The following is a 13007-nucleotide window of genomic DNA, read 5'->3' as shown; positions in this document are numbered from 1 at the left end:
CATGGGCACATGTGGCAAGGATGAGGGGCAAGGGGTCCTGTCATCCAGGCGAGCCAAAGGCCATGGGAGCCTCTCCCAGTCCACTGGTCACACACTCTGTGTCCAGCCTCGGCTCTCGGCAGGCTAGTAGACTCATCCATCGGGTGCTGCCCCTGCCTTACCATTCACTGGGTCCATCAATAGCTCCCTGCAGCTCTGTCTGCACCGCTCTGGCCAACACCTGTGCCCTGGAGGCAGCCTTGGGTCCCGAGGCCGAGCCCCAGCATGGCCCTGCAACTACTCCATTGCGGTCTCTGAGATATGGATCTCACTGATGGTGTACGGCAACTCTGGCTCTTTCCTCTCTGGGTGACGCCTATCCACTGTCGGGCTAGAGCTGGGTCTTCTCACCTCATTCTTCAGCCAGGGCCACGGAAGCATTTGGACCTGGGCCAAGTCCTGCTGTGTCACAAGAGGGAACCCAGGGGTCCCAGCTCCTCCCCAGTACCCAGGGTAGGCACTAAACACTGGCGTCCCGCCCCCATGTCATTGGAGTGTTCCGCCCCTGCAAGGCCCCACCCTCTTAACTCGTTTGTCCGCAGAAACTCACAAGGGAGGTGGGAGTGGAGGTGGTGCTGCTTGGTTCCACATCAAACACAGTCTCTGTTTCTTCCTCAGGCTGCTGTGGGAAGAGTGAAGAGTGGTCCATCAAAAGATGGCGCCTGCCCTTTGCCCCCTCCCACCCTCTGCCCATACCACACCAGAGCCTCTGGCTTGCCACCGTGGCCCCTCAACTTCTTCCTTTTCCTTTTCTTTCTTTCTCTTTCTTTCTTTTTTTTCTTCCTTCCTTCCTTTTTTTGTTTTGTTTTTTGGGTTTTTGTTTGTTTTTGAAGACAGGATTTCTCTGTTTCTCTCTGTAGTCCTGGCTCTTGTGGAACTGGCTCTGTAGACCAGGCTGGCCTCCAACTCACAGAGATCTGCCTGCCTCTGCCTCCTGAGTGTGGGACTAAAGGTGTGTACCCCAACACTTGGTTGGCTCTTTGTCTTTTAGACATTTAGACCAGCAGGCAGGGCAGAAAGCTCAGAAAAAAAAAAAAAGGGAAAGAGTTGGGGTGCTAAGAATCCCTTCTGGAATGTTCTATTCCCAAAACCATAAAGGGGGAAACAATTATAGTTGGAATGGGTTTTAAAGAAGGGCCTGCTCTAACTGCTGTCTTTGTCTAGGGACCCTCGATCTTACCTAAGTTCCCTACCACCCTCCTCCTCTGGGGTGACACAAATGCAAACAGATCTTGTGAAAATCATAGTATTAGAGTCTCTCTCTCCTCTCTCTCTCTCTCTCTCTCTCTCTCTCTCTCTCTCTCTCTCTCTCTCTCTGTTTGTGTGTGTGTGTATTAGAGAAGAATTCGTTATGGCCCTATTAGAGTCTCTCTCTTTCTCTCTCTCTCTCTCTCTCTCTCTCTCTCTCTCTCTCTCTCTCTCTCTCTCTCTCTCTCTGTGTGTGTGTGTGTGTGTGTGTGTATTAGAGAAGAATTCGTTATGGCCCTCCTCTAGCTTGGAACTTACACTCTCATCAGGTCCCAGATACAGACAGATAGAGCAAGACGAAATGCTTCCAAGAAGGCTCCCTCTGCAGAGTGTCATACCTCAAATTATTATTTTTTCTTTATATACATCATTCAGAAAGAAAACCCTTTACTGCTATAAACAACTAGTTACTATAAAAAGTCAATTGGGGAGAGAAGTTCATAATCATGAAGTGCAAAAATTATGTTTTATCCATTGGAAATCACTCCAGTGTCCCAGCGTGGATGTTTACTCTGAGAAATGCTGACGCAAATACTCAGTATTGCTGGCAAGGCTCTGACTTGGCGTGGGATGAGTCTTGTCTCCAGAGCCTGATGATTACCCTGGGTACCCCTGCCAAGAAGCCAGAGGACTCACTAGGGGCTCCTCTAAACAGACAGCCTCCAGCGCCCCCATAGTCCTGGCTCCATTCACACCATCCTTTGCCCCTCTCTGTTTCTCCCTCCTCCCCACTCTCTGAGCCCTTGCAGTGGTGCTCACAGTGACTGGACCCGACTCATGTGGTGGGAGAGACACCTGTTATTCGGAAGAGGTGTTGGGAGGGTGGGGAGCAGTGTCTTTGGATGGCATGTGAGGCCACTGAGCCTGCAAACCTTGGGCTAAGGGTAACACCCACCCCTCTTGTCCTGTTGTATTCTGGGTGCTTCTAGCAGGGCATCTCAAAGTTATATCTTTAGAACCAGAAGTATCAGTAGTGTGGAGGACAAGCTGGCTGACAACTTACCTCATACTGTTGGGCAATCCGGAACTTCCCCAGAAAAACGCCAGAAAAGGCAATGATCACGGAGATGATGATGGAAGACAAGGAAAACAAAGTGATGCTGTGGAGGGAACCTGACAGGGATAAGAAAAGGCCATGGGCATGGAGCTGGAGTGCCAAAGTTGGGGTGGAGGCAGGGCAGCAGAGCTGCTTTGCAGATGCAGGGGACCACCCGCTTCAGAACCTCCATGGGACCACTGAGCTAGGGCAGAGAAGCCCCTGCACTCCCCCCCAGCAAGGAGTGAGCATGACACAAGAAGGTCATCCCTGTGTTCTTTTCAGCCAGTTTAGAATGTGGCTTATTGTGTGTTCTATGGAAAACAGGATTTGGATGGATCTAAGTCACCCACACCAACATCCATTAAAAGGGTGTCTCTCTTGATCTGTCAACTACCCATTTCCATGGTTCCTCAGAGGTATCTTCAAGTCATCGGTTCTGCCCCTCCCCCAGACTCTGAGCCTCCCCTTTCCTTGGTGGCCCCACTAAAAGGCAACCCAACATTCAAAAGTCATTTACATATTCTACCTGTGTATTGGTTTCCACAAAAGTAACAGATTTTTAACGAGGTCAGTATGGAAAATTAACTCTCCAGTCTCAGGTGACTGTCAAATGAAGCTTACTGGTGCACGGGGGTGCAATAGCACAAACTGGTAAACAGCTTCAACAACATCCAGCCACCGAGGGCTAACAAAAGCCGTAGCCTTCAATGTGGCTGCCAAAGGCCACTCAAACAGACTCATGACTCACAAAGCCAGCCAGAGCATAATGTGCAGCTGAAGACCCAGGATTTAAGATTGCGAGTTACAGTGTGGATAGTCACGACTTTATAAACAACAATAAACTAACACACACCCTCACTTTGCTCCCTCCCCTGAGCAAATGCCTAGCTAGAGTTGGGGAACAAAGGAAAAACAAACAAACAAACAAACAAACCACCCCACCCAGCTGTAGATGGAATTATGGGTAACAGCTATTGGTCCCTGTAATTTTTCTTTTTCATTTTTGATATTTATAAAAAAGGCACTTAAGGGGGAAAATGCCTCCCAGGTGGCAGGAAACAATATTAACAAATATTGACTGTGCTGTGACTATAATGGGAGGTGTCATTCTGACAGAGAGAGGAAAATGCACCACAGGGGATACAGTAAGTTGCCACAGGAGGGAAGGGCAGTGGAGTTGGGAACCCCCTTGGGACATGAGTAACCCAGACGGGAGAGAGCTGAGGAGCACCCAGTCTGTGGCCACTGGGAACTTCTGTGACGATGCCTCTGGTTTCCCCAAGACAGCAGAAGCATCTGTGTTTAACCAAACTGTGAGGGAAAGGTAGCCATCGTGGCAGAATCTGATTCCCTTTTCTGGGTTCTGGCAAACCCATGAAAGCAGGCATTGTACGGGCTCCCAGGGGAAATGGCATGGCCATCGGGTCCCAAAAGCTGCTCTTCTATTTTCTGCCCATCTACATTTAGAAAGGAAGGAATGTGACATTTTATACTCGAAGCCAGAGCCACATCATTTGGACTTTGCCTCTGTCTCAAAGTTCTGCCAAGGTTAATGCATGCACTGTGGGCCAGAGCAGTCACTGGACTTGGCCAAGTCCCACAGGCAACGTCCTGCTCATCCTAAGCTCTCCTCTTCTGTCAGAGGTATCTCAAGGGACTCACAGGACAGAGGTCAGGCAGAGGTGGGACCAAAGAGCAGGCTGGGCACCCACCTACTCTCAGGATTGAGAAGAAGAGCATCCAGAAGAGTCCCAACAGTGGGGCAAATATGGCCTGGTAGACAGCGGCCATGTGGATCTGCGCGTTCAGTTTGGTGGGTGCGTAGGAGTAGTACATGTTATAGCGGTCTGTGATGTGCTTCATGCACAGATACAGCAGCCCTGGGGACCAGAAGACAGAGATACCTTTATGGCTGCTCTAACCTGGCAGATCTGTGCTGCCCTCAGCTGCCTATAGAGCTTAGAGGCCAGACTCATTGTAACAAGGGCCCAGGATGGGCTGTGGGAGACCTAAGGAGATGATTTCTGTCACCTCTAGAACAGATTCTGCCAGCTTGGTGATGTCATTCATTCATGCACGCATTCAACCAACATCCCTTGTGAGCAGCCATCCAAACAGTCCCATGGCTGGGCCCTGCTCCTCCCAGCTCCCTGCCAGTCTGTCCCAGATCTCCGCATGCTCTGGGAGGTGGCCTGTTGTCATGGAGATTGTTTCCTCCTCCTATTCCTGGGGGCAGGGAGGGGGGGCAGTACCTCATAGATGACTTACCAAACGGGACGATTATAGGGCAAGTGATGCTATATGCCATCACCACGCTGAAGACGTTCAACATCCATGCATACTCTCGTCCAAATTGGAAATCCATGGCCAGATTCTAAGGCAGAAGGCAGGAGTCACCCTTAGTTTCCCTTGTCTTGCAAGCTTCTGGGATCCCTCTAGAGAGCTGGCTGGCAGCTCACTCCTAGAGACAACACTTCTTCCCACCTTGGAGTCCAAGAAATAGCCACCCATGGTCACAGGCCTCCATCGTGGGTCCTGGCACTCCTAGCTGACCCTTTCCTTTCCCTCCCAGAAGACTATGCTTACAGAAGGGCTGGACCTCACCTTTCTGATGTGAACTCTCTCTGGCTCTGATCTGGATAAGAAGAGGCGGGTGCAGTATGTGCAGAGCGACCCCAGGCGCATCAGCTCCATGCCTGTGCCAAACAGAGCTGATGTGATCACGTAGTTGATAAAGAACGCACCATTGTCTGGAAGGAACACGCACCTGGGCAGTGGAGGAAGGTGGGAGGCAGTGGAAGGATAGAAGAAAGAGATGTTGGGGGAGGAAAAGACAGAAACGGCAGAGAGAGTGGACAGAGAGAATAAAGATCTATAAACAGACAATATCAGCTATCTCTTAAATTCTTGCCAAAATGATTCTATGCATCAGGGTTTTCACAGGACAACAGTTGCCATCATTTGGACAAAGACTATGAAGAGCTAAAAGACCGGCGCTTCTCCAATCTCCACCAAGGAATTTCCACTTGTGTGACTACCTCAGGAGAAAGGGGTTTCCTATGCCAATGTCCTCCTGGGTACAGGGCTGACCTATGAAACTACCACTAATTCCCATGGAAGGAATGCCTGACAACAAGGAGGGACCTACCATGAAGACCCTGAGTACACACTGCCTGTATCCGTCCTGCTGGAAATGCTGGAAGGTTCTAGGAGACAGATGACAATGAGTGTGCTTCCAGTCCTGGCCACAATGGGGTTGTGTGCCAGGATGGAATCAATGGCCACTCCTGCTTCTGTGTGCCTGGATACCAAGGCAGCCATTGTGACTTGGAAGTGGGTGAAAGTGTTTCTGACCCCTACATGAATGAGGCAGTATGCCTCAATAAGATAAGATATACATGTGTCTGTCCCCAAGCGTGTTCTGGTGTGAACCATGAGCTAGAAATCTATGGATATGGTTCCCAGCCAAGTCTAAATGGTGCCACGTGTCAGGATGCTCTTGGAGCTCACTTCTGTGACCATGCACCCGGATTTCTTGGAGACCACTGTGGATTCAACTTTGATGAGTGTGCCAGTCAGCCCTGTCTCCATGGAGGTCTGTGTCTGGACAGAGGAGGCAATTCTCACTGTGACTGCACAAGTAGTGGATTCGCAGGGATGCGTTGTGAGACAATATGAAAAAGTCACGTGAACTTTGGTGCCCCTTTGTCGGTCAAAGCCTTGTCACAATCTACAACATGTGAAGACACTGTTGACAGCTGTATTTGTTACTGCTGGTTTGGATTCACAGTGCCCTGTGTGACATACATCAATGCAGTAGCAATCACTGACAGTTTGGGAGTTGGGGGTGGGGAATGTGCTGAGCTGTTCTCAGAGGATCAATAGGGACACATTGTAGGCCTGCAATGTGAAGGAGGCTTCAACTACCTTGGTATCTCAGGCTATGCTTTTATCTGTCATCTGGATTCACACACAGACAGGAACCTAGCTTAATTGTTCTCTGAGAGGCTCCAGAGAGGTAGCTGGCCAAAATGGATGCAGAGACCATGGTCAAATGGGAACTCTTGTGGAAGAGTTCGGGGAAAGATTGATGAACCCGGAGGAGATAGAGAGATAAACAGAGTCAACTAACCTGGACCCTTGGGACTCTCAGAGACTGAACCACCAACCAAAGAGAATACAATGGCTGGACTTAGGCCCCCTGCTCTATGTAGCAGATGTGCAGCTTGGTCCTCATGTAGATTCCCCAACAACTGGAGCAGGGACTTACCCTGACTGTTGCCTGCTTGTGGATCCTGTTCCCCTAAATGGGCTGCCTTGTCTGGCCTCAGTGGGAGAGGATGTGCCTAGTCCTGCAGTGACTTGAGGTGTCAGGGCGGGTTGAGATGGCAGGGGACATCTCCCCCTTCTCATAGGTGAAGGGGAATTGTGGTAGGGAGAGGTGCCATGGAGGGAGAGACTGGGGCTGGGGGGCTGCAATCTGGATGTAAAGTGAATAAATAAATTAATGAGAAAAAGATCCATAAATAGCCACTCTGCATCATGGCATTTTTAACCAATGATACATCACATCTAAGATGGTGGTCTGCAGGCTGCATGCCCCAGGGAGGTAGGCACTTTACTCTGTGCAGGGACACCTAGAGGTGCAGTTCTCATGCACACACGTGAATATAAATGCCTAGATACCAAGAACCCAATTTAACAAGCAGCCTTTTTGAGCAGACATATAGATGAACTAAATAAAATATGGGTTAGAATGGGACTGTTAGATGTCTAGCATCCGGATAGACTGAGAACTCTGAAGACATATGGTCTTAGAAGAGAAAATATGATGACATCTTTAAAAAAATGTTTTAAGGATTTGTTTTTTACTACTTTAAATACACATAGGGTATATGTGTTTGTGTGTGGAGATGCGCCCATGGGTGCAGGTGCCCACAGAGGCCAGAGGCATCGGATTCCCCTCGGGCTGGAGTGACAGGAGGTTGTGAGCCACCTAGAATAGGTGCTAGGAACCAGACCTGGGTCTTCTGCAAGAACGATGCATGATCTTAACAGCTGAGCTAGCTCGTCAGTCCGCGCGATGACATCTTTAGTTTCACTAATCTCTAATTGAAACTTGTCATTTCTTTCCTTGAAGAACATCAGCAAAAAAACCACAGGCCTTCACATAGCTTCACACACACAGACACACACACACAGACAGACAAACACACAGACACACACGCACACAAAGACAGACAGATAGACACACACACAGACACACACACACACAGACACACACACACAGGCACACACACACACACACGCACACACACAGAGACAGACACACACACACACACAGACACACACACATGACACACATACACACACACACAGACACACACACACACAGACACACACACACACAGACACACACACACAGAAACACACACAAACACACACACAGACACACACACGCACACACACACAGACAGACACACACACAGACACAGACACATACACACAGACACACACACACAGACACACACACAGACACACACAGACAGACACACAGACAGACAGACACACACACAGACAGACAGACACACACACACAGACACATACACATAGACACACAGACACACACACAGACACACACAGGCACACACACACAGACATATACACACAGACACACACGCACACACACAGACAGACAGACACACACAGACACAATTATTTTAAAGAGAGACTTCAGAGTGTCTGGCATTTCTCAGCATCGCCATCTACACAGTTGTATTGTCCCTGTCGAGAGAACTATGAGCCTCTGGCCACATTTCAGAATTTCTTCAGAAGCTCTTAAAGGCAGAACTAGCTCAGAGGTAGAACATTTACCTAGTGAGCACAGGACGGAGGTGTGGTTCCCATAGGAGGCTGAGGAAGGGGAATCTCGAGTCTAGTAGGAGCTGGGTCTAAAAGCAACACTCTTCATGTTCTTTCTTCACGGAGTCCAAGTTGACTCAGGAGCTCAGCTTTATTACTGAGTAAACTGTACTGAAGACAGGTTGCCTAGCCAAAGATGAACCCATTCACTTTAGGAAAGAGCTTCCTAGGACTACAATGTCAGTTAACTAGAGAAAACTTAGAGGGTCCTGGTCCTTGCCTCAAAGAGCAAGCTGTGCAAAGATGAAGTCGTTTGCAATGCGTCTTTGAAAACTGGGGTTTTCAAATACTATAAACCTTATAAAAAAACAACCAAAACACAACAGGCTAGATTTATAGATCCTGTCACCCCCCCCATTTTAATGTTCTTATTCCAGTAGTTTAGTCAGTCTTCACACGGATGTCTGCAAAGTAAACAAAAAGTGTAACATTACACTGCTTCTATTTAAAACGTATTATCTTATTGATGGGTTAACGAAGACTGCCACACACTGGAAAGCATTTTGATAACTGTATTTATTTTATTTTACTTTGAAATGATGGTTGGATGGGTGCCCATGTGTGGGTTTGTATAGGGAAGTACAGTGTTCAAGGAGGCCAGAAAGGACTGTTGGATCCCCTGGAGCTGGAGTTACAGTTTGGAACCACCTAGTGAACTCCGTCTTGTCCTTGGAAAAACAGTATACACTCCTAACCACTGAGCCATCTCTCTTGCCTCTGATAACAGCACGATGCATGTATGTTACACACTTACATACGCCACTTGTGGGTGATAACTGGAGACAACTTGGTCAGCTTCATGTATTTTAACAACACTACATTCATGCAAAATATTACCAGTGAGGAAAACTATCTGAAGACATGTTGGGATCCCCTGTCCTGTAAAATCTATGGTAACTCCTTTTGAAACTACAGTATTTCAAGAAGAGGTCCCTGGTCTTCACTGGATTGCCAAAGGGGACCACAGCACAGGTTAGGAACAGAGGATTCTGGGAATGCCTCCTACTGGATGCCTACCCCTGGGTCCACTGATGCAGGGTTGGAATGGGGAAGGGTACACATACCCACACTAGTGCAGACACACAGAAAACCCTGTGTACACCCAAGAATACTCACTGGAACCTGATGGTTGCATGTTCGAGATAGTAGATGTCAAAGAGCCAGCGCAAAAACACATCCAGACTGGAATGAAGAACAAAAACCAGGCCTTCAGTTACAGTGTCCATGTGCTCCAGCGAAGAGCTCAATTCTTCTGTCGCTACTTTCTGTTCTCCCTCAACGATCCCCTGAATCCCTGGCTTGGTGTTAGCTAGTCAGTCACCCTGTCCCCTTCTTCTTAATGCAGGTCATGTGTCCCCTCACTCTTGGCCTTACGGCTCAAGGCCACTTTTTCCAACAGATCTTTGCTAATTATCTCTCTGAGTTCTCTCTCTCTCTCTCTCTCTCTCTCTCTCTCTCTCTCTCTCTCTCTCTCTCTCTCTCTCTCTCCTCCTCCTCTCTCTCTCTCTCTCTCCTCTCCTCTCTCCTCTCTCTCTCTCCTCTCCCTCTCTCCCTCTCTGCCTTTCCCTCTGTTTCTCCCCCTTCCTTTGCTTCTGCTTCTCCCTCTCCCTCTCTCTCTCCCTCTCTCTCTCCCTCTCTCTTCTCTCCCTCTGTCCTCTCCCCTCCTCTCTCCTCTCTCCTCCTCTTCTCTCCCCCTCTCCTCTCCCCTCTCTCCCTCTCTCCTCTGTCCTCTCTCCCCCTCCTCTCTCTCCTCTCTCTCTCTCTCTCTCTCTCTCTCTCTCTCTCTCTCTCTCTCTCTCTCTCTCTCTCTCTCCTCCTCTCTCTCTCTCTGATTGTCTTGTTGTGTCTCTCCTCGTTTCTCTCTTTCTCTCTCTCACTCTCTCTCTTGTTTCTTCATTTCAGTCTCTCAAGATATCTCTTTTTATATCTCAGTGTCCTCTCCTGCACTTCTCTGCCCCTCTCTCTCCCCTCTCTCTCTCTCTCTCTCTCTCTCTCTCTCTCTCTCTCTCTCTCTCTCTCCTCTCTCCTCTCTCTCTCTCCTCTCTCTCCTCTCTCCTCTCTCCTCTCTCCTCTCTCCCTCTCCTCTCTCTCCTCAACTTCCCATTTATGTTGGCTGCACCCTTCCCCCTTGGGCTGCCAGTCCACTGGCAAGGATATCTTGTCTTCCAAACTGGGGCAGAAGTTCAGGGCTGACACTTTACAGTTTGCATGATACTTGGCTCAAGCTATGCCTGTGACAGGCATGGGACTGTCATTTGAGGAGACTTTCAGCAACCATGGGGGGCCTATGGTATCTGAAAGAAGGTTTCAACTCTAGGCTGAGCCTGGCTGAGACAGGAAGGATAAGTGAGAGTGAGGTACCTAGTCAGCCCCATGGAGGGCAGAATGACCACCATAAACACCAGGAAGATGTAGCATTTGTACATTATGATCAGGTTCTGATTCGATCTACAAGGAAATGAACAGAAACATTTATCATTGTGTGAGACAGAATAATAAAGGTCTGAGGTGGGTGTGGTAGCACATGTCTTTAATCCTAGCACCGGGGAGGCAAAGGTGGGTGGATCTGTGTGAGTTTAAGGTCAGCCTGGTCTACATAGGAAGTTCCAGAATACCCAGGATGATCAGACCCTATCTCAAAACAAAACAAAAAACAAGCAAGAAGGAAAGAAAAGAAAGCCGGATGAACAGGGATCTATGGAGTTTAGTCCAACCCCCTTTCACAGAGCACTGTGAGCTGTGCTGTATATAAGAACAGCAGGAACGAACAGTGTGATCAACTAGTTATGTCTGTCCTGGGCACAGGAAGGAAACAAAAAGCTATATATTTGACATCTTTGTATCAAAAACACATCACCAATGATACTCAAATGTGGAGAATTTCAACCATCTACGTGAGCCTTGTCCTTGGCTAGAGGACAAGTAAAGATTTCTATTATTTTAACCCTTAGGCTAAATAGAAGGCCTGAGTGCCAGGCAGAAAGGAAAGGAGAAGAACTAGGAAGAGAGACACGGGGGAGGAGAGGAGCCTCTGACATCCCCCAGCTCACCTCGTCCAGTGGGCCTCTAGGAAAGCGGAGAAGTAGACCAGCAGAGGCATTATCACAGTGAAGGCCCAGAGCAGCACAGAGGGGAAGAACTGAGTCACGACGGGGCTCTGGAAGGGTAAGGGCAGTAGGAAAGGCAGGCGTCATCAGCACAAGAAGTCCCTTCCCCATGCAGGCTGCCCTAGCTCTCCCCCCAGCCCTGCATCTCCCAGCCCAGTCAAGAACTAGTTTGCTTTCCCTGAGCCTACAGAGTAGGTCTGACCTTTCTTTGGTGTCTTCCTGGCCAGATGTCCACCTAACTGAAGGAGGCAGAGGCTCATACCCCAAGGTTGTGTAAGTTCATGAGGGGCATCTATGTTCAGGTAGTGGAAGAGGCAGCCCAAGGTTTCTTTAGTGGCTTTACTATGGCCAGAGCCAGCTATCGTGACTCCTATTTCATGAGTCAGGGGCAACAGCACCTGCACTCTAATGTGTAGGTGTCGGGGCAGCCTAGGAAGCACAGGAAGTTGTGATGCCAAAGAGAGCAGTGAGGTAACTAGCATGCGTATGGCCTGGGCCTCTTATAGGTTGGAGACAGGAAGCAAAAGTGGTATGGCCATTAGAGTGAGCGTGTGTGTGTGTGTGTGTGTGTGTGTGTGTGTGTGTGTGTGTGTGTGTGTACATGTGTGTATTTGCATCTAGGTATCTATGGCTGTCTGTGTATTTGTATGTGTGTGTGTACATGTGTCTCTGTGTGTTTGTGTGCATATGTTTGTCTCTGAATGGATGTCTGTGTCTGTGTGTGTATGTACATGTCCATGTGTCTATGGATGTCTATGTGTGTGTTTCACATGAATAGAGGAGGGATGCTATGGGTGGAGCATAGAACAGCATGAAGGGCATAGGACTTGAAGGACTGGGCCAATGTTTCTTTGAAGCTGCCTTCTAAATGGAAGGCGTCCTCTAAACTGAGGAAGCGTTTCCACAGGGCCCAGGCTACAGGTGTCAGGATGGTTAAAAGGCAGACATAACACTGAAGGGTCCCTCTTTCTTTCCGTGTCTGTGTTAGGGCTCATCCTATTCTTCTGTACCCTCTGCACTTACCAAGAACAGAAGAAGCCTGGTGAGAACAGAACGGTTCCTGCCTACTGTGTCCTCCAAACCCCGTTAGAGTGAAAGGATCTAAAAGTACCTTCTAAGCTGTCTGGACACCCCATCCTCAGTCTCTCTGCAGAACTCACCTACACACTCTCCTCTCTAGCCTGTCCCTGAGATGGGCAATGACCCACAATCATCCTATTCAGAACCCAGGTCACACTATCCCATCTAGGACGCCACTCAACCTCTACCACACTGCTGTTGTAAAGGTTCTAGACCCAGGAGTCCTGTCCTAGGAGCCCCCTCCCCAACGCCCATCCTGAGCAGAAGAGGCACCTGCAATTTCTCAATGGGGCGGGTGACATTGTATATGTCGATGGTGTTGATGATGATGGCAGGCGTGGTGAGAAAGAAGAAGAGGAAGAACAGGGAGGTGTTGATGGCGATAAATCGAGCCCACCAACTGAAGCGGCGGATGGACAGGTGTTTCCTGGAAAGGGAGGGAGAAGAGGGGCACACTTAGGCCAAGTCTCGGTCCACAGAGAGACCAATACTTTTCCCTGCATGCCAGCTGTGGGCCTGGGTCTATATGCAGTGCTCACTGAGCTTTCTCCTTGACATCATCTGTAAAAGCT

The 13007-nt window shown here is 48.9% G+C and overlaps 1 protein-coding gene across 1 annotated transcript in view; it reads right to left on the bottom strand.

Annotated features, from left to right (window-relative positions):
* Tmem63c (transmembrane protein 63C) overlaps window positions 1-13007 on the bottom strand; it is a 70455-nt gene that overhangs the window by 4853 nt on the left and 52595 nt on the right. The window contains exons 15-23 of the mRNA XM_032908204.1: window positions 12709-12862; window positions 11299-11405; window positions 10610-10696; window positions 9365-9430; window positions 4931-5093; window positions 4595-4700; window positions 4039-4206; window positions 2291-2400; window positions 590-661 (exon numbers count right to left, since the gene is read on the bottom strand). Of these exons, the coding sequence (XP_032764095.1) occupies window positions 590-661; window positions 2291-2400; window positions 4039-4206; window positions 4595-4700; window positions 4931-5093; window positions 9365-9430; window positions 10610-10696; window positions 11299-11405; window positions 12709-12862 (1033 nt within the window). The remainder of the gene's footprint in view (window positions 1-589; window positions 662-2290; window positions 2401-4038; window positions 4207-4594; window positions 4701-4930; window positions 5094-9364; window positions 9431-10609; window positions 10697-11298; window positions 11406-12708; window positions 12863-13007) is intronic.

This window comes from Rattus rattus, chromosome 7 (assembly GCF_011064425.1).
Source record: "Rattus rattus isolate New Zealand chromosome 7, Rrattus_CSIRO_v1, whole genome shotgun sequence".
Lineage (NCBI taxonomy): Eukaryota > Metazoa > Chordata > Mammalia > Rodentia > Muridae > Rattus > Rattus rattus.
The sequence above is the reverse complement of the archived record's forward strand: the minus strand, read 5'-3'. Positions and strand labels throughout refer to the sequence as shown.